The sequence below is a fragment of the Eublepharis macularius genome, chromosome 4, assembly GCF_028583425.1.
Source record: "Eublepharis macularius isolate TG4126 chromosome 4, MPM_Emac_v1.0, whole genome shotgun sequence".
Lineage (NCBI taxonomy): Eukaryota > Metazoa > Chordata > Lepidosauria > Squamata > Eublepharidae > Eublepharis > Eublepharis macularius.
This window is the reverse complement of record NC_072793.1, coordinates 32,804,777-32,826,535: the sequence shown is the minus strand read 5'-3', so window position 1 is coordinate 32,826,535 and position 21,759 is coordinate 32,804,777. Positions and strand designations below refer to the sequence as shown.

The 21,759-nt window shown below is 42.5% G+C and overlaps 1 protein-coding gene across 2 annotated transcripts in view; it reads right to left on the bottom strand.

Annotated features, from left to right (window-relative positions):
* Positions 1 to 21,759, bottom strand: part of MYO15B (myosin XVB) — a 71,978-nt gene that overhangs the window by 514 nt on the left and 49,705 nt on the right. Inside the window, exons 29-42 of one of the 2 annotated variants that reach the window (XM_054977474.1) lie at positions 20,114 to 20,238; positions 17,055 to 17,118; positions 16,724 to 16,796; positions 16,230 to 16,306; positions 15,731 to 15,807; positions 11,878 to 12,008; positions 10,428 to 10,522; positions 9,343 to 9,420; positions 8,486 to 8,582; positions 7,325 to 7,473; positions 6,556 to 6,677; positions 5,841 to 5,974; positions 2,955 to 3,088; positions 1,487 to 1,627 (exon numbers count right to left, since the gene is read on the bottom strand). In XM_054977474.1, coding sequence (XP_054833449.1) covers positions 1,487 to 1,627; positions 2,955 to 3,088; positions 5,841 to 5,974; positions 6,556 to 6,677; positions 7,325 to 7,473; positions 8,486 to 8,582; positions 9,343 to 9,420; positions 10,428 to 10,522; positions 11,878 to 12,008; positions 15,731 to 15,807; positions 16,230 to 16,306; positions 16,724 to 16,796; positions 17,055 to 17,118; positions 20,114 to 20,238 — 1,497 coding nt within the window. The remainder of the gene's footprint in view (positions 1 to 1,486; positions 1,628 to 2,954; positions 3,089 to 5,840; positions 5,975 to 6,555; positions 6,678 to 7,324; positions 7,474 to 8,485; positions 8,583 to 9,342; positions 9,421 to 10,427; positions 10,523 to 11,877; positions 12,009 to 15,730; positions 15,808 to 16,229; positions 16,307 to 16,723; positions 16,797 to 17,054; positions 17,119 to 20,113; positions 20,239 to 21,759) is intronic. The other variant, XR_008596875.1, reaches the window with a different exon arrangement.

The window sequence follows — 21,759 nt, the reverse complement described above, 5'->3', positions numbered from 1 at the left end:
TAGACAAGTTTTAGACATGGATTAGGTAAAGAGAGCTGCCACAACTAATCTGCCTCACAGTTCAAGGGCCCATGAGCAATGAGGCTTGTATGAGGCAAAGTACTCCTCCAAATGCCTGTGATTTTTATCTTCCTGTCGGCCAAAGATAGGCCACTTCTTCAGGTATGGACAACGATGCACCGTAGGTCAGGCCCTAAGCCCATTAATCGCAGCCTTCCAGGAGCAGGTTATTCCCCATGTTTGAAATGAACATAAAAGTAGCCTTGTTCCATCAGACCATTGGTCCATCATGATTAGCATCCTATTTTCAGTGTTGGCTGGTCAGAGGCCAAAGGGAAGTCCACAAGCTGGGCCCACAGACGACTGCCTTCTCCTACTTAAGTGCTCCAAAGCATCTGAGGATTGGAGGTGTATTCTTCCCTTTTTTCAAACTTTATCCAAGACCCCATTCAGCTATCATGGCTAGTAGTCAACAATAGTTCCATAAGCCCAACCACCTTTTAAATCTATCTGGGCAGTGATTATCACCACATCTTGTGGCAATGAGTTCCACAAGCCCTTGGATGAAGTAATATTTCCTTTCATCTGTCTTGAACCTACTGCCAGTGTATTTCATTGGGTGACGTTGCGTTCTACTATAATGGGAGAGAAAGAAAAGTTTCTCTGTCTCTATACAGCATGCATAACTTTATAGACCTCTGTCATGTGATCCTTCAGTTGCCCCATACGATTTAGCCTAGCCCCACCAGGCAGACATCACCACAGTGATCGTTGGCAGACCAAGTCTGTCTTATTCTGCCCTCCTAACTGATTCCTGCAAAGAAATTACTGCTAAGGCTGCAAGGTTCTGTGCTTTGGCTAGTGTAATCAGACAGAATATTATTACTTCCTCTAGAAATTTTAATTAAGATTTTAACTATTTTCCCCATTTTAGCACATTGATGTACTTAATTTTTAGACATGTGCAAACTTAAAATTAATGTACTTTTACAGTTAATTTTATTCTGCTATCCTTTTAGCAGTTTGCTGTAATGAAATCACTGCTGAGGTAGCAAGATTCTGCACCCTGATTAGTTTAATTAGATAGACTACCACAACTCCCTTAAGAAATTTTAACCAATATTTAACAATTTTATGTATTTAAATATATTGCTCAGTTTCCTCGATATGCTTAGACATGTAATCAGTGTATTTGTTATATATTATTGTATATGCTGACTCAATTCTGATCCACAGTGATCGTTTGGGTTGCCCTTTTCCATATTTTTTTCCCTAGTTGTTCACTATCTTTTTTGAAATGTAGCAACCAGAAATCTTTTTTTCTTGCTGCCACACATTGAGATGCCGTTGTCAGTGTGCTATCTCCCAATCCCAAGGTCTTTTTTTTGGTCTGACATTACCAACTCAAGACTCCACCCGCATGTATCTGACACCTCAAGTTACATTAGCCACATTTAACTTATGAACTAGCTTCAAATGATATTACCTGTTTCAATTCAAACCATATAGTTTTGGGATCCTCTGCTGAGCCATAGCTCACTTCCAAGCCAGGAGTGCCAGAAGCATCAAGGGGCCGCAAAGTTCGCATCTTCTTTACCTCCTTCAGTGGAATCAGGCAGTGAAGCGCCTGGGCATAGGGAGGGACAGGGCCATTAGCTGGTGAATTGTAGTGGAGGAACAGATACGGTATGCTTCGCAAAGCCATTCTCTCACCCACCAACTTAATCTATAGTGGTATAAGTTGGTAGTTTTACTTCTTTGTATTAAGAGCAAATGAAGTATGCTTTAACCTGGCTTCTGTACTTTAAAGAGTTCTTTATGTCAGCTTTTATTATTTTTGTGATTATTTATACATTGCTTTTAAAGATGTTAAAAATTTGTTGTGAGTTGCTCCAGGCATGTTTCAATCAAACATTTTGATCTCTATCCGGTACCCTATCCATCCAGTACTCTGAATCAAAATGAAAAATATGTTCCCATCAACTTAACATCTTCCTAAGAGAGAGTGAGACAGAGAAAGGATATTTCGGCCCAGGACTCCCCTTTCACCAAAATTAGTCTGTAGTTGCAAAATAGTAAAGAGCTACTGGACTCTTTTCCCTTGTACCAAAAACGTCTTTTGGGATATATTATTCTTAAAGAATCTGTATGAAGAATTATGACTGGAATAACTGAATGCCACTGCATGGTCATTCACATTTTTATATCATTCATATGTTTATTATATTCTCCAAACATTAAAGGGCCAGTCTGAATGTTACCTCGGTGCCACCACAGAGCAGCACTCCTTGTGTGTGGTCATAACATTTGCATGCGAATTAGCACATTGAGCCTAAAAATCTGGTGACAGTAAGACATCAGAAAGCCTTAAGGCACCTTAAAGACCATTGATTGCAGCATAAGATTTTAAAGACTAGAGCCCCACGTATCAAATGCATGAAGCATTACCCTTAGTTTCCATTTCATACCGCTAAATCCCCAGTGCCTTCCAAGGTCACAAATTCCAAAGAGGAAGCCGGATTAGTTTGTTGTAATGAAATATACTACATGCATCTGACAAGGGTAAAATCAAAAAGGGTCCAGTAGCACCGTTAAGACTAACCAACTTTAACCAACTGACAAGGGTAGGCTCTGGTCCACAACAGGTTAGTCCTTTGAAGTGCCACAGGACTCTGGGTTGCTTTTGCTGACTCTCTCCCCGGAATGTGTTGGGCTTCTGTACAGGAACTTTAATGTTTGATTTGGCTCACTAGCAACGGTAGAAATAGTGGGCTCGGCATGAATGCTGGAGCTGTGATTTTAAAAACTCCCCCTTCCCCCAGTAGCATCAGACTAGCAGCTCATAGCCCCAAATAAGTGTGTAACCTATCATCTGTGTAGATTTTGCAAAGTATATTACAATCAGATGAAAAAATACTCCGCTGCGTGGTCCAGGATTTCTACTCGATATATACCTGAGACTTCCCGTCTATTACAACAATCTGTTCCTGATTCACTCCTACAATGCAAGGCATGGAAATCCCAGGTGTGCTGATCCTCTCCAGAGGGTAAACATTGTAGCCAAAAAGGGGCAGTTGGATCACGTGCTCTGGGAAAAGAGAAGAAGGAAGCGGTCACACTGTCTGAGAATCCTTATCATGCTGTGACCTATTTTCAGCACGTTCAGGCAGTTACTAAAGTTGCTAGAAATGTGGTTAGAAGGTGAGCATCTCATGCTGTGGAATTTCTGAAACTGCCATGGCATGGGGCCTAAGCAATCCGGATGCATAACAGCGGTGTCTAGTCAGATTATCTGTGTGCAGCTCTGAAGTCATTCATGTTTGTGTTTGGCAACTGAAGCAAAACTAATACAAAAAGTGCTTCTGTTTGCCAGGAGGCAACTGCAGCCCCCACCCCAGCTCTGTTTTCAGCTGGAAGGACAATATAACTGCCACTGTAGCTCAAAGTTTTGAGATTCTTTGCAGCTGGGAGATCCATTCCATCTTGTAGTTTTCTGATGTAAATAGTTTCCTTTATATAAAAATGTGAACATTGAGAATAAAAGTGCCTCTCATACTGACCCGATCAGGACGTTTGAGGGAAGTCAATTGTGCCCAGGGGTCATTTCATAGAAAAAGAGCTGGAGGAACTCATTAGCTTATGCCATGCCCCTTGACATCGCCAGAAATGTGTCATTGGCATTACTGATTTGTATATGCCACACCCCCTGACATCACCTATCCTGGCTGTTTTGGACCCAATCCTGGCCATTCAGGACTGAAATAGGGCCCAAAATGGCAAAAAGGGGCTGAAAATGGCCGAAAAGGGGCCGCTGCTGAGAAGGGGAGTGATCCACCACCCATTAGAGGCCTGATCTGGGCCATTTCAGACCCAATCTAGGATGAAACGGGCCCAAAATAGCCAAGAGTCAGTGACTATACCGGGGTGGAGAGTTAACAGAATAATTCTAAGCAAATATCATACTTAATTATTATATAGAATATTAGTAGTGCTATTACTATAAGAACTATAAGGATAGAAATTACATTAAATATTTTCTCTGAAAGCAAATAATAATTGTACAAGGCAGTATGAATATAGACTAGCATACGGAATGTGGATTTAGTAGATTGACTTATGTTAAATGGATATATATTGATTATTTTGGTTAGATAGCTTTACAATGGTGAAATAAGATAATTAAGATAGATAGGATATGTAAAAGGAAGTAAAGAGCAACATATAGAATATAAGTCAAATTGATTGATTATTATGAATGTATGCAATGTCTATAGAAGTACTAGAAGATATGTATAATGAGGGGCAAATTGTTTGTCCCGTACTGAAGAGACTAGAAAGAATAAGATAGAGCATAGAGATAGCACAATTATGATAGATAAGCTTAGAAGAACTTGAAAGTATATTTTAACAAATGTATTAAAGTTGATATGAGTAAAGGGAAAATAGAATGAGGGGTTGGAAAACTGTTGGAAGTCAATAAAAAGGGGGGGGGGAAGGGAGGGGGTTAGAATTGGAAAATTTCAGGGAATGTGATTGTAAATGATATGGAATGTTTCTAATCCAATAAAAATTTTTACAAAAAAAAAAAAGAGTCAGGTGGGTGGGGCCACCTGACATGTGACCTCTTTGAGGGACTGCCGGAACTGCGTTCCTGCGCATTCCCCCTTGAAATGCGCCCTGATTGTGCCTTATTCCACTCTTCCACATCCAGAAGGACAAGAACAACCATCTAGCTCTGCAAAAGAGCTCCAAGACTGGTATGGACAGGAATGAAGGAAGTAGGAAAAAGGAATAACTGATGGTATCCTCCCTCTAGTGACTGAGCAATGCTCCTCTTTGCTTTACCCAAGAAAAGACAAACACTCCAGGTTCTAAGACTGGCTACAGCTAATCTACCCATGATGGACGTGTTGTTAAAAAAAGTCTAAGGGTATTTGCTTTTGAAGAATGAATGCTTCATGCCTCTTAAAGCTTGTGTTTTCTCCTCTATATGATGGGAACCCTTCAATGTTTTTATGCATCTATGCAGTGGTACACTTCTCCAGCTCATCCCCAGTTTGAAAACAGAGATCTGGTGTATGTGGTGTAGGGGGTAGAGTGCTGGGTTAAAGTCTCAGCTGAATTTGTCAAGTTCACCGGATTTATTTGCTGAATTTAGGTTAGAACCGATGAGACTGACCCATATGACAGTTTCAGGTGGGTAGCTGTGTTGGTCTGCAGTTGAAGAGTATGATCCAGGTCTAATAGCACCTTAGCCAGTTTGGTGTAGTGGTTAAGAGCAGTGGGACCCTAATCTGGAGAACCAGGTTTGATTCCCCCCTCCACTTGAAGCCAGCTGGGTGACCTTGGGCTAGTCACAGTTCTCTGGAGCTCTCTCAGCCCACCCACCACACAGCGTGTTTGTTATGGGGATAATAATAGCATACTTTGTAAACTGCTCTGAGTAGGTGTTAAGTCATCCTGAAGGGCGGAATATAAATTGTTTGTTGTTGTTGTTGTTAAAGACCAACTAGACTTCCAAGGTATGAGCCTTTGAGAGTCCATTCCTCATATCTGATGAAGATAGCGTTGATTCTTCAAAGCTCATACCTTGGAAATCTAGTTGGTCTTTAACATGCTACTGGACCCGCCTCTTACTTCCCATCTGCCAGGTGTTGCTGGAGGATAAAATGAAAGAGCCTGCATGTACCTGGCCTTGAACTCTTTAGAGGAAAGCTACAAATGGGAACATATCCCTGCTCCAATTCTGCTCCATCCCGTTTAGAAACAGACACTTAGCGTGGAATAACTAAGAAATAAAAGCTCCAGTAAGGCCTTATGTTCCAACTGCGAACTCTCACCAATGAAACTGATTTTTGCCTCTTGTTGCCCAAGTGGTTTCATGGTCTCCATTAGGTTGGTGACAGACGCTTGAAGGGTTGGTGGATCGATGAGTTGTACCACAGGCTCAGGGGAGTAATCTCTTAACTCCTGTCTGTTTGAATAAACAGAAGATAAGATTACAATATTGTGATTGGGCTTCGGACAGGGAAACCACTGAGGAAAACAAAGGAAATGCTCTTTGTTTTCACTGGGGCACCATGTAGCAGAAAAAACACAATTCCATTTTCTTCCATTTCTGACCTGGTTATCCTTTTAAAAGGCTAAATAGAGGGCGTATGAGGCCATCAAACACTGGGAAAACAGCTCTTGAATTATATTCTTCTCATCCTAGGATTCATGGTTGGTCACGCAAATAGCAGTGGCATTATCTATCATGCAGCGATGGATACCATACAGAATTCTCCACAAACCATAGAGAGGATGGCTGGTTCCGATATTACTCCCCCTATCGCTTTCAGTTACCGTGCGAATGTGGACCTTCCTAAGGACAGCTTTGTATGCTCTTAATATTAGAAGGTAGTTAGTGGTCAATTCCTCGCCCATCCAAATCCCTGCTAGGAAGTATATTGCCATTTTTAGGGACTAGTCTCAGCTAGTCATTCTGGTCAATACAACCCACTGAAACCCAAGAAAAGTGTTTCTGTCTAAAGCCACACAGAAATAATAACTTACATGGAAGGCATAGATTCCAATCCCCTGGCCCAGTGCTGGAGCAGAGCAAAGGCACCCACTTGCTGCTTTAGTTCGCCTCTGTGCGGCAACAACAGTTTCCCTTTTATATAATTCTGCAACACCTAGGAATGACCCACAAGACAGCATGTGTGATATTTCATTCTTCCCCTATAAATTCTTTAGCAGCTATCAGCTGTGCAGCATTGTGTATGCTAATCAAGCTCATCCCAGTGAGACAAGAATCACAGACTCATAGGGTTGGAAGGGACCTCTAGGGTCATCTAGTCCAACCCCCTGCACAATGCAGGAAATTCACAGTTACCTCCCTCCCATACCCAGTGACCCTTTTGGCATGCCCAGAAAATGGCAAAACACCATCAGGATCCCTAGCCAAACTGGCCTGGGGAAAATTGCTACCGGACCCCAAGGTTGCAATTGGCCTTACCCTGGGCATATAAGAAGGGGCGCGAGAACTAAGCACGTGTAACTCTTTCTGCCCTCCCTCGCATGGTCTGCCTAGGTTCCGATGGCCAAATATGAGAAATTATACATGTTCTATTTATGCACTAAAAATGTTCCTTACCCACACAACAGTAAGCACTGGGCCTCAACAGATGCAATCAAGTGGGAATGGGAAGTTTCTCACGCTAATGCATGTGTTACCTTCAAAAAAAAATTCCTTCATCCCTGTGCAAAGCTATTCTGGTATGGCTTTATAGTTCGTGGGAGGGTCCTCTAGGCTCACAAACTGGATCTCTCTTTTACTTACCTGGTGGTAGTGAATGTTGATGTAAGCTGTATTCTCAAAGTGCAAGGACGTCTTCCAGGTGATCCTGCAGAAACTCAGCCCTATCGAACTTTCCTCTAGCAAATAGTCATGGATATATTCCTTTTGGCCCAAGGGTTGTACTACTTTTCCTATGTGGACAAAGAAAGGCAGCCCTGAACATGTCAACACCACCATCCTACTTAAAGAAAAGCAAGTAAGGTGCTCCAAACTCTCCTTGGCTCCCTGCTGAAAGCTCCTTATTACAGTTCACTTTTGTACGTTAGGAAGTATCGGGACAAGGTGAACTGGACTAGCAAATACCCATGGCTGACTTGTACAGCCTGTCCCCATTTGTGTTCCAAGATTTTTTAAAGTGCAAGATTAACACTACATTAGCACCCGGTATGTAGAATCTAGCATTACAGCAATCTCCTTCAGTAGTACCAGCACCAAGATTTGGGAGGAAACATACCCACAGAGAGCCCCTGAGCCTGGCAGGATGGGCAAATGCAGCATTCTGTCATGCTGCCTCTGACATTTGTGGAAGCTCCAAGCACATTGAGAATAGCAGTACACTGGGGCAGGAGACCCTTAGTTGGCCTAGGGTGGTGGTGTGCAGTTTGCTGGGAAATACCTGACCTTCCCACTCTTTGGAGCTGGCCTAGTCTTGCTTATCTGCCATTCCTTTCCTTCCTCCACCAATTTGATGGGAGTTAGACATGTGCTTAACTTTCTCTTATTTCAACCTGAGGAATTTGCAAAATACTTCATTTGGACAAACCTTTTCTTTGAAATGTGCAGCACAATTGTGCATCGATCCTCCTAGCTGTCTTCACCAACAGTTTCTTCTCCATATTCCTGTTGTCTCAACTCTGTTTTCCCCCATTGCCCACCAAAGTTGTTTGCAAACCAAACGTGCCCACGTATTATGGATAATATAAGGGACAGAATGTGACTGGAAGCCTAGCACCTTGTACTCACACAGGATCCTCCATGTCAAGTGTGGGTCAAGAAAGAAGGAGAAGGACCGTGAGCATCACTTCTGTGAGAATAAATCCTTGGCCTCTTGGCTTCCTCCATCCAGACTAAGACAGAGACCTAAAGGATTGCACTGGAGGGTTGGGAGTCTTGAAGGAAACTAGGAGAATGACCCGTTCTCACCATCATCTTTACTAGCGAGGATGGCAAATTCCTGAATCTCCTCTGGGTCAGTGACTCCCATCTTCTCACAGATTTCCTTCACCACATCTGCAGCCACCTGAAACCAAAGGCAAAAAGGGTATAGAATGCCCTTACCTAACTGCTGAGTAGCCACAAGTGGCCTCTCATCTGGATTTAGAAGAAAGGGCTTCCAAGCAGGCTTAACTCCCTGCCCTTCCGATCTAAAAAAGTTAGCTCTAGAAGGTAGTCCATGAGTCATGGGCTTTGTTTCATCACTCATCTGTCCAGAACCTGGAGGAAGGTTTGGCCACAAATATAATCAGAACAAAAGATAAGTATGAAAAGGGAAAACATCCCAGTGTCTAATGGCGGTTCTGGTTGTTCTTAGATTCACAGCAGAGGGAGAGAGAAGGAAAGAGAAGGCAGATGAATGGTGCTCAGCAAACATGATGCCTCAGTGTGAGTGTACAGTGGGCCTTATGTCCACCCTCCCGCATATATGATCAAGCTGCCCCCCACCCCCAGAATCAAGGACACTTCAAAAGGAGACTCTGATGTAGTATGAAGAGAGATGCACAGATACCATCGCTTCGAGATCTCTAAAGCCCTTTGAAATACAGAGAAGGAAATTGTGGCGGTGCTTCAGAAAAGTGACAAAATTGACCATGGGCAGCTAAGAGGCCATTTCACTGGACAGTCAGGAGATACAAGACTGATATCTGCATTTGCAATCTGTTGGAATCTGCTCCAAGTCCTCAGGGTAAGGTGAAATGGAACTCAAAGATACACACATTTCAAAATGGGGCACATTAATCACCGGTATAGGAATATGGTTAGCATATCTCACACAAACGCACTGTGAATGTGTTGATTCGTGTGTCATATCTCTGGTCTCCAGGCAGGATGATCGGCACCCGACGTGATCTGCGTCCCTTCTGCCAATGGAAAAGCACACAGGGCTAGACAGAAGCCAGCTCAACCATCTATGTCTCCCCCTTCCCCAATGTCACAAACCTGGCACAGTTCAGCACTTGAGTGCTTAATAATCCCACTGATATCAATGTGAAAGGTATGAGCATGTGCTTAACTCTTTCACTGCCATGAGTCGAGATTGAACCCTGGTTGTACTTTTTCAGTTTTCAAGGTGTGTTTAACAATGCAACTTAAAATGAATTGCAAGTACTAAAATTCCTGGGCTAGTTCTGTTGACTGTGTGATGGTTCTCACATAGATCACAAAGAACATCCTGACACTTCCTCTTTGAATATCCTATTGGTAGCAGGTACATATCTTTTCTCCTTCAAATCCCACTTTAGGCACATGCACCATCCAAAGAAACACTGTAAGAAACATTCTATCACAAACAGCACTCCTTACCTACTTCTCACAATGCCACACTGAAGCATAATTACCCCATTTCCCCACCCCAGCCTTTATAATTCCTTATGGCCTGGATCCTAAAAACGTTTTCTGCATATAGAAGGCACTTTGCTTCTTCCCTCCCATTGCAGGCCCCCACTTGACCCCCCCATGCTGTTCCTTTGGGTTTACTGACACCTCTGCCAAGACATAATTTTTGTAGGGTGTAGTAGGCTACACTGGGAAATGGGAAAGTTCCCCTTCATTTAGTGCATTTTTTCCTCATGCCAGATAAGATCAATCCCACTATCCCCACCCTCAGTAAATGTACAATCTCATCCTACAGTCCTTTGTGCAAAACACTTCTCGTGTACCAGGCGTTGTCTCCATGCTAGATCATCATATTTGGTGTTCACAACTAGGCCCCAATCCATGCCACACTCAAAGGGAAGTCAGCTCCACAGTCACTGTTCTTCCACTTGTATTTCTCTTCCTCCCTTCCAGCAAGATCCCTTACTGCCTCAGAGACTTGCCTCAGCAACTCAAATGCTAGTTATTTTCTTTACAAACCCCAGTCAGTTACCAGAAATGCCTCCATCTCCACACGGAATGGCAGGTGTTGGCGGGCCCCATACATGACCAGTTTCCTCAGGTTGCTGTGGCAAATCCTAGCCATTTCTGATGATAAGAGGAGAAATGTCGAACGGAGTTTATAACCTTATTAGGGTTATCATTTCATGAGTATTACATCTCTGCGAAGTGAATTCTAAATAAGCCCCACAGTTGGTGTGGAGATGCACTAGCGTGGTGTAGTGTCGGTCTAAAATCTGGGACACCCAGGTTTGAATACTCACTCTGACATGGAAGCTTGCTGGGTAACTTTGGGCCAGTCACACCCTCTCAGCCTAATCTACCTCACAGTGATGTTAAGAAAAGAGAACTGAGAAGGGCAGAATGTTGTAAGCCCCTTTGGGTTCCCACTGGGGAAGAAAATGGAGTATAACTGAAGTAAATAAATACGTCTGTAGGTTGTCTGTTGTTACATGGTAATTAAAAAAAAAACCTCAAAGAGCATACAGGAGTGAGGCAGAGGTGGTGAAGTATAGTGTGCTCCTTAAGACGATCCCATAGAAGAACTAAATAATTATTCACACATTCAAGGGAGCTCAGCAAAAAGACTCTTCTTGCAACTCAAAATCTGAGGCATTGAAGCTCTCTATACCGGTCAAGGCAGCCGGAGGTGTGAATAGAAGAAACTCATTTTTTGCTTTGGAAGATAACTTCCTTTTGATCAGACCTCAGGGGCCAGGATTTTGAGGCACATTTTTAGCACCCTGATTTGAGAAAAAAAGCTATAGTCATAGGATGTGGGATGATATTTTTTAAGCAGAGGCTAGATGGCCATCTGACGGCAATGCTTATTCTGTGAACCTAGGCAGATCATGAGAGGGAGGGCAGGAAGGGTTATATCAGTGCTTAGTTCTTGTGGCCCCTTCTAACATGCCCAGGGTAATGCCAATTGCCACCTTGGAGTCAGGTAGTGATTTTCCCCAGGCCAGTTTGGCTAGGGATCCTAATGGTGTTTTGCCATCTTCTGGGCATGGAAGAAGGGGCCCCCTGCAGGGGGTCACTGGGGGTGTGGGGGAGGGGAGGTAGTTATGAATTTCCTGCGTTGTGCAGGGGGTTGGACTAGATGACCCTGGAGATCACTTCCAACTCTATGATTTTATGATTCTATGATATTGAACTGTGGGAACCTTCCATCTTTAATTGCATACTGCGTGGCTCCATTCTTTCTCCAGTGAAATTCCTCCTAGTGACTGCCAGCAATCAGATCGAGCCCTTTAAAGCCACTAAACTCACCAAGCTCCACTCTCCCCAAAAGCATCACAAATGAAGGTGCAATCAAAGATCAGGTAAGAAATCTTCCTATTGTTTTTCTTAGAGTACTGGGAATGGGCATTTCTTCATGCCGTGTACACACTGCTGGATGAAGGCAGCACGTGGGTCCCACAATGGGAGGCAAATGATACCTGAGCAAGGGCTATTGATGTCAGAGCTGGCCTGCTGCAGATACTTGGTGGCATATGGCATCAAGATGCTGGAAGGGAGGAAGTATCCAGTCAAGAGGCTCAACAACTGCCAGCCTCGGTGGCAGCTGTCCCTGCAGGATGGAGAGAAATATAGGCCATGGTGCCTTTGGTGTAGCAACTACAAAGCAAAACAGAACTATGCAAAATGCAAACAGACTGAAGGAGATGAAGCAGTCAAGGGAAAAAACAGGAAAACAGCTGGAGAGCAAGGATGGAAAAAGACTGGCCTCCAAGAAACGAGATAGATATTTGAAAGGAAATATTTGTGTCCAAGGAAGAACATGTTCTGGCTAAGTTAGTAACAGATACATCTTCCCCAAGAAAATGCAAACAGCCTGACGCAGGAGAAGCCCACGCCTGCTGTCTCTCCTCAGACGCTGTATATGCAGGTAGCAGAGAGTTTGCATAAAGGCCCTTGACTTCCATAGGAAAATATATTTTCAAAGCTCAAAAGAGGTACTCAGAACTTCACAGAAGGGAAATATCAAACGGTAAAACCAGTTGTGCTCTCAGGGTCTGGCAGCTAGGGTACCCAAGAGCTCTAGCACACAACTCACAACTCAAAAAGTTTTTTTATTTAGTCAAGTTTATCCTTAGACAATGAGCACAAAGAGAGCACGAATAGCAGCCTGAGCACTTAAGAGCAGTGACTACATATTTACATGCTAAAGGTATGACACCATTTTCAAAAGAGCAAAGCAGCTTTGGAATGTAGTACACGGGAAAGGGATGCTTAACTCTTTCCTCATCTGCTGTTTTTCTGCTCAAAAATTCCCTTTCTCAATGGCTTTTCTGTCTGCGGAGCTCCAGAACCATACTAGCCTGAATTCCTCTTTAAGATCCAGTGTTGTACACTGTTGAAAACAAAAGCATGGAACAACTGCTTATTCCATGCTTTTGTACTTATTTCGTACTTTCGTAATTTCACACATGGATTACTGTAACACACTCTATATGGGGCTGAAGGCAACACAGAAACGACAAGTGCAACCCAATTATTGGCTGATTCCGCACACGTTGGATAATGCACTTTCAATGCACTTTCAATGCACTTTCAATGCACTTTATCAATCACTTGAGGTGGATTTTTTGTTCCGCACACAAAAAAAATCCGTTCCAAATGATCTATAAAGAGGATTGGAAGTGCGTTATCCAGCGTGTGCGGAATCACTCATTGTCAAGGAATAGCTGCCTGGGACTTCACATGTCTATTCTAAAACAGATATATTATCTGCCAGTTTGTTTTCAAGTTCAATTCAAGGAACTGGTTATGACCTTCGTGGCCTAGGACCCACATGCATAAAGGACCATTTCTCCCTATATGCCCCAAAGGGCTAACTATGGTCTCCAGGTTGCCACCAATCTGCTGTTCCCCCACTTAAGGTAGCACGCCTGACATAGAGTCCATACATTTTCTAGTATAGCTTTACTCTGTGGAACTGACTCCCTGAGGTGGTGCTGGTGGGTGCCATCTCAATACATTCTTAGGAGGCACTGTGTAGAGACTAGAGATGGGCACGAACAGCCCAATCTGCTGTTCGTGAGGCCCCATTCTAAATGAATAGGTGGTTGCTGCAAACCTCGTTCCTTGCTGTTGGTCAAGTCAGACAGTCTGGCACCTGTAATCAATTCCCTTGGCAACCGGAGGCAGGGACTGCCTGAACTCTGTCTGAAGTCCTGCGGTTGCCCTGGAAACCCCAATCTAAGCCCAATTTAGCTTGATAGGCAGGTCTTCCTTTCAAGTGTGGAGCTCCAAATTTGTTACAAGGAAGCAAAGAAGGGAGGAGGGGGGCTCCCAGCTCTGGTTTTGCAGACAGTGAGGGAGAGACAGTTGCTGTTGGCATTTTGAGAAAGAGACAGGGAGAGTGCATTGGAGCTTGAATTTTCTTTGCATGTGGTGGGATAGGGATCTACCTCTTCAAGTTCCAGGGCTTCTGCCAGGCTCTGGGCCAAGCTATTATTTAGTACTAGTACCTTTCCTGCTGCCTGCTCAGGTAAGGTTTCTGGGAGTGGTGCAGTAAGGATCTTGACTTGGATGATGGCTGGAGGAGAGCCTGCTGGCCCCACGAACAACAAACATGTTCGTGAACAGGTCATGTTTGTCAATGTTCGTTGTTTGTTGTTTGTGGATGGCAACAAACAACGAACACCATATTTGGGTTTTTTTTCTGTTCGTGCCCATGTCTTGTAGAGACTAGGCATTATAGGGATGAGGGGGTTATTTAGTGATTTTATTTTGTATGTTTTAAATTATGGCTAGTAAACTGCCACAAAGGCAATGGCAAACCACCTCTGTTAGTCTCTTGCCATGAAAACCCCACCAAGGGTCGCCATAAGTCAGCTATGACTTGAGGGCACTCTCCACCACCAAGCTGCCATGAAGAAAGGCAGGATATAAATATTTAAATAAAGAAAACAGTTCCCTAGGATAGCTGTGTATCACAATGATAAACTCCTTCTCTTTTCCCAATGCCAAAAGGAAACCCTACAGAAGCAGCAAAAACACTGGGCTTTTTCTGTATTGGATTTCTGCTGATGTTATATCTTTGCAAATTCACATTTATATACCCTATTGCATTGTTTAGTGAAATGGCTTAGATAGACAGACAGACAGACAGACAGAGGCAGGCAGGCAGGCAATTTGCACCAGCATTGGGATAGGCTTCACACATTACATTTTCCAAGCATTAATGGATAAAAAACATGTACTATATCACATGTGAAAATGTAGATTTGTTTTGCAGTATTTGTGCATATCAGAAAACCAAAGTTCAGCGGCTACCAAAACTCAAAAACACTGTGGCAAAACAGAGACAGGGACAAGTTTCACACATGTTTGGTGCATATGGCTTTTATAAGGCTTTTTATTATATCTTTGTAGGCAAAATATTTGTAAAGGCATATGCCCTTAATCTACTGAGATTATTTCAAATCACTAGAAACTGGGATACTAGGAAAGCAAGGCTATTCATTACTGCTGCTACATACAGCGCCATCAATGTACATGATGTGTTAAACAGTTTCATAAGCAGAAAAACAGGTTCCTGCCTGCAAGGAGCTTACAGACTGAGATCGACAGTGGGACAGACAATGCAGGACGGGGAGGGAAGAATGCATAGCTCACATAGGAGGCTGGGCTGTTTCTTCCACCAAGCTGGATGGTACCCATCCAAATTTATACTGAGCTATGAGGGGGATAATCCTGAGGTTTTGCTACCCACGCCTAGTAATGAGCAGGGCAACTTTATTACCTTGGATCATACAATCCAGGCGGCCACTTGGCAAAGCATTTGTAGAATCTCAGCATTATTTGTTTTCTTTCATTTAAAAGCCCAGCAAGGATATAAAGAAAAACCAAATTAAAACTTGCTTGTAATTTCTTCCAAAGGCATAGCAACCAAAGAAGATCTGGGCAAGTTTTTAGTATTCTTGGTGCAGCATTTCATTATTGTAACCCTTTCCTGGCTACTGCTATAAATCTGGGGGCTGTCAATAACCCATTGCTCCCACTCCAGCTTTTCTCCTGGCAAAGAGAGAAAAACTTAACACAGACAGAATGAAGACTAGAAAAATGAATGTAAAATTTAAGAATCTGAATGTTTGTGTTTTTCCTCTCTGTATATCTGTAGACCCAAAGGTCTCTTATACAGCACTATGAATTTTCATCACAGTAACTCTATGAGTCGTCACCATGTCCATTCCAAGGCAGGTTCCCTTGTGAGTATCCCATTAACCACAGCCTGTACTCCTGCTATCCGTTCAATTCCAGACTCCAGACTGTAGCAATACTTACTGATTGGGGTTCTCGGTGATTTGCTTGATGGATTGGCAATAAATCTCATCCCTTAAATTCTCCTTCTCTTTGCACATCTGTCCAAGCCACAGAAAGCATAATAGAAAAAAGAGAGAAATTTAAGAACCTCTCATCTTAAGCAGAGTAGGAAGGTCCTATTACTTTTCTCTTGCAAGAGATTCGACAATGAATGGATCTCCAGTGGCATGTTAAATTCATCTTCTATGTTGCCTGAAGCAAATGAATGAGTTGCCATTACTTTCCATGACACAGCCATGGGTGGTTTTCTGGCACCCCACACCGCCCAACCTTCTAGGAAAGACTGGGATATCACTGATCTTTCAGCTCCTTTTCTTGACACCAGGGTTTTTTTTCAGCTGGAACGCAGTGGAACGGAGTTCCGGCACCTCTTGAAAATGGTCACATGGCCGGTGGCCCCGCCCCCTGGTCTCCAGACAGAGGGGAGTTGAGATTGCCCTCCGCAATAAAGAACACAAACCTGGAGGATTTCATAGATGTAATCAACCTCACTTTGGCCCTTCAGACATGGTTGGTCTCCCATGAACCTCATTAGAGCTGCAAGACAGGAACTAGTATTATTCTTGGCATCTAATTCTGGACTGAGAAGGTAAAATATGGGGCTAAAACACCGGGATTGAATTATAATGTATTGGAAACAAGACAGTGAGGAAAATATGTTTTCCATTTTTTTCAGTACTGGTAAGTTCAGAAAATAGATGTGGATAACAAACGGCTGTTTTGTGGGAAAATAAACAACAGCCTTATGATGCTGTAAAGACTAACAAGTTTTTATTCAAGCTTAAATTTTCCTGTATCAGATGCACCATAGAAAAAGACACATAGAGGTACTGGAAATAAAAATAATCTCAGCCCAAACCCCAAACCCTGCCCCGGCAAGAATTGCATGAATCTTAAAGCTCTGGCAATGTCTTCATCGCACTCCCCTGGTCAACCCAAGAAACAGCTACATACTCATGAAACCTTTTGCAGCTAGCTCATTCATTTCACTGTCAGAGCAGAACAGGAGCGATTCTTGGATTGGTACCTATGGGGTCAGAATACAAGAGAGGGGTGTGATGGACAGAAGCGAAGAGGGTGAACCAATCCAGATGGAACCCTCAGCCATCAATATGGAGAGAAGGTGAGTCAAATAGAAGCTCACATACTTTATTGAGGAGTGAACATGAGCAGATTCAAAAGCATCACCACTAATCTCAAAAAGCCCCATATTGTTCATCAGTCATTTCTCAACTACCCACATCCCAAGAAACAAAGGTACTACCTCTCCCTCCCTCTGATTTACCTTAGTATGTTGGACTAAGAGATCTGGGTTATTCTGGACAGTGTTTGTCCTCTTCCATTCTAGCCTAGCAGAAGCAGAAAGAGGGTGTTAACAAATAAATGAAATAAGAATGCTGGAATAAGATACCCCCATGGCCCTAGCTAGCAGTGGTGTTCAACAATGAATTTTAACTTATGGTCCAGTGACCACCAGTGGGCCCATGAGATCATGACCCAAAACAAGAAAAGACCTTGTAGATGAAGTGGAGATTAGTTTGAATTCATCACAGCTACTTATGCTGCTCAAGAGCAGTTGAAATGTAACACTTTTAATTTATAATAAACAACTTGCATATTTATCATGCAGTTGCAGTGGAAATATCAAAGAAATCTTCAGATAGGCACATGGTTCTCTAGCACAAATGCACAGCAGGAAAATAAAGGGTATTCTTAGACTGGAAAATGCTGTGTCACTAAAACATTTGTCAGCTAAAGGCTTGGGACAATTTCAGTATTACAGCTGCCTGTCACAGGTCATTGGTTGTTGTAGTTTTTCCGGGCAGTATGGCCACAGTCTTGGCATTGTAGTTCCTGACATTTGCCAGCATCTGTGACTGGCATCTTCAGAGGCGCAGCACCAAAAGTCAGAGATCTCTCAGTGTCAATGTGTGGAGAAGATCCTGCAGATAGGATTAGCATATCAACCTCCAATCCATATGCAAAAGAACCTCCTCAGGATACAGTGAAGCTTCCCCCTATTAGCATTCCACACCCTGGGAAACTCTTACAGGATAACTCAGCCCAAACCCACCTTCCTGAGTAGATATAAATTACCTGCTAACATCTTCTCCACAGTTTGACACTGAGAGATCTCTGTCTTTTGGTGCTACAGCTCTGAAGATGCCAGTCACAGCTGCTGGCGAAACGTCAGGAACTACAATGCCAAGACCACGGCTATACAGCCCGGAAAATCCACAACAACCACATAGCCCCCTTCTTTATCTTAGTTGCCCATCTGTGTCCTTTGGTAGTATCTTCACACTTCATGGGGTACACAGGCTGCATCTGGGTTTCCATCCTGTGTCAGGCATATTTCTGGCTTTTCCTTCTTTCCTGAGCAGGGGGTGCCCAATTAGAATCAGTATCACAGTGCACATGGAAAAGTATATTTCTTTTATATTTCTGTTATCTTTTTCTTCCCTCTCCTCTTCCTTTCTTCTTTTTCCTTTCTTTTCTTTCTTTCCTCCTTTCTTTTTTCTATTCTTTCTACGCTCTAATTATTTTGTGTTACGTTTTGTTATTTGTATATTGTCTGTTTAAATAAAAATAAACTTTAAAAATAAAGAAAGAAAAGGGGGCTTCAACATCCTCCCTGCACCATTTTCCGAGCTTGAAAATTTCCCGTCAGGTTGGACAGACTCTTGCACGTCTGATTTTTTAATCTTGTAAGAAACCCACATTTGTGCATTATGACTATATAAACCATCCATGTACATGGATTTTTACTAGAATTGGCTGATCTTAAATTAGGTCCGATGTTCTGAAAACTGATGGGGCCAGGATCCCCAAAGCTTATTTTCTCCTTTCCTAGTATGTCTTCAGCAGCCTGAATAGCCCAGACTAGCCTGAATTTATCAGAGCTTGGAAACAGTAGGTTTTGCTATGGTTTATTTATTTATTTTTATTTAAAACATGTATCAGCCACCTTTCTGCCATGCAGGAACGCAAGGCAGCTTATGATATAAATAGAGTAAGTTATAAAATTAATAAAACAAAGTTTAAAGACAGTCATAAAATGACTAAAGTAATGTTTAAAAACACAGTTTAGGTCTGCCAATAAACATAAAATCAAAGTTATTTATTTATTTATATCATATTTGTATTCTGCCCTCCCCACAAGCGGGCTCAGGGTGGATAACAACCTTAAAATCATCTAAAAACATTTCATATTAAAACATTAAAACATCATATAAAAATAGCGGCACTCTGCCTGGTGGCAGCAATACAACTATTAACAAACAATACAGTAGTACAACTAGATATAGCAGCACAGTAACAGCATCTGAAAAACAAAGTGGTGGGCAGCTTTCACAGGGAGGGGGGTAGATGTTGCATCCTCTGGGCAGCGGAGACCCAACCTCAGCCATGAGCCTGGTGGAACAACTCTGTCTTACAGGCCCAGTGGAAAGATAGTAAATCCTGCCAGGCTCTGGTCTCGGTCCTAAATAAAATTTCCTTCAGCTTCCTCCTGAAGAATGGCAGAGAAAATTGAAAAGGCCTTCTCTCATGTACCCACCAGGTGAGCTTCTTTAGCTTATGGGACAGTCAGAAGGGCCTCTCCCTATGGTCTTGCACAGGTGATTTTTGCCACGTTTGGCGCCATTTATACCTCTTTGGGTTTTCTTCCAAATTCTGAACAATTAAATTAAATCCCCCTTCAGATTCCAATGAGGTGTTTCAAGAGTTCTCTTCTGAGTTTTCTCCCCACACAGAAAATGCCACCGCAGCCACTAGCTGTCTAAGGTGACTGCTGTGTCAAGCAGTACTCCCAAGCTGCAAACTTGACTTTTCAAGGGAAGTATAACCCCATCCAAGACAGGAGAGATCTTAAGTTTCTGGTCTGACTTCCTACTAACCCAGATAACCTCTGTCTTGTCAGGATTCAGTTTCAACACTAGTCCTCTTTTCCTTGTTTATCTGGATCATGAGGTGCTCAGCTGTCCATCCACTAGGAGGCATCTTTTCTTCATAAAAGAAAGAATTGATTGTGAAAAGACTAGGGGGAAAAGCCAATAGAGAAGAGAGCACCCCATTGTCTAGACTACTGGACAGGTCTTGGTAAACTTTCTCAGGTGAGCAATGCCATGACAACTGTATTTTATGTGGTTGCTTATCATATGAACATTCACAGATAATCTGCTGTCTATAAATCTCCACATAATGCGGGTGACAGATATTAAGGATGACACATAACAGCCTTCTACGTGATGCTTACAAGATAAGAAAATGTGGTGGTTCACAAAGAACAAGAACAATAGTTCACAAATGCCAGAAAATGAATCTCTGGTGTATATCACTTACATTGACTGGGCTTCCCGGAAGTGCGCCATGGCAAACTCAACCATCGTGTAGTGACAGATGTCAGAAGAGGAAGTGCTCTTAGTAGTTGTGCCAGAGATGTCTGACTTCAAGCTGTGGGTAGAGTTCTAAAGAAGTAGGAAAATAATTATCAGAGAAAATGTTACCTCAGAGAAAGTACATATAGGGTTCTGTCCATCATTACCCATGTCCCCTCAGGATGGGTGGCAAGTTTCCAACAAGATTCCACTTTGCTGTATCTGTAGAACTCTTGTCTATGCACCACAGTATCTGCTACAGCCAGTTTGGTATAGTCGTTAAGAGCAGCAGAATTCTAATCTGAAGAACTGGGTTTGAGTCCCCACTCATCCGTTTGAAGCCAGCTGAGTGGCCTTGGGTCAGTCACAGCTCTTTCAGAGCTCTCTCAGACCCGCCCACCTCACAGGGTGATTGTTGTGAGGATAACAACTTTTTGTAAACCTCTCTAAGTGGGCGTTAAGTTGTCCGGAAGGGCAGTATATAAATTGAATATTATTACTATTATGACTACTATTATTTTTATTACTATTACTGTTATTATTATGGAAGTTGAAATCGGAAGAATGAAATGAAAATTTCTCTATGTGCAGAGGATATTACCATCAGCTGCTAAAAAGAAACAGCTTCTCTCAGAAACATTTGAAGATAGTTCAAGGGTTTGATAAAGTATTGGATTATATGATTAATTTTAAGTACATTGAAATTAGTTTAATTGTAATATAACCTTTAACAAGCACTGTTGAAACACATCAATAGTGAGAGTAAAAGAAAGGGAAAGATACTTAGGGCCAAACCACATACACGAGTCCATCACAGGGACTCACACAGCCACACTGCAGCTGCAAATTCTCAATGGGAATGCCATTTAAAAGTGCTGTGGGGGCCTGATTTTGCTAGCGACTGTGGCACAGGGGCAGGAGAGTTTCCTGCCTTCTTCCCCATGCCATTTTCCCAAACCAAAACACTACCTAGGGTATTAATTGCCTCATCGGTAGGAGGCTTCACAAATCTCTATGCTTCCATGTACAGCACCCAAACAACAGATTTGGGTACATTGTAACATAGTTTTCCCATACAGATCTTTCTGGGAGAACATAAATTATACCAATATTAATTTAGTTATAGATAAATTTAACACAGCTTTTAGATCGTGGAAAACTCTGAATCTCTCCTGGCAATTAAAGTATCTAATATATTTTTGTCCTACTGCATTCCATTGTTGAGTACCACTATGTACTATCATATTGGCAGGTTAATTCATAGTTTTATATATAGTAGGAAAAAGCCTACAGTCAGGGCACAAACCGAAGTGACAAAGATCATGGATTTGTTATTTGTAAAACACAAATTGCCCATGTTCACAACAGCCCCAGTTTGGACCAGGGTTATATAGAAAGGTGAAGAGATTTAACCCTTCAAACCTGCTTTGTTTGGTTAGTTGAAATTGGGTTTTTCCAATACTGTTATTAGCATTGCAAAGAGAAAAAAAATATGTTTTTGCCCACTTTAAAATGCTAATACTTGCATTGGGGGTTTAGTTTTGGTTAACCAAGGGAAAATTGATTCCCCTTCCCTTCTCCATACAGTCTTCATGCAAATCAGGGTTGTAT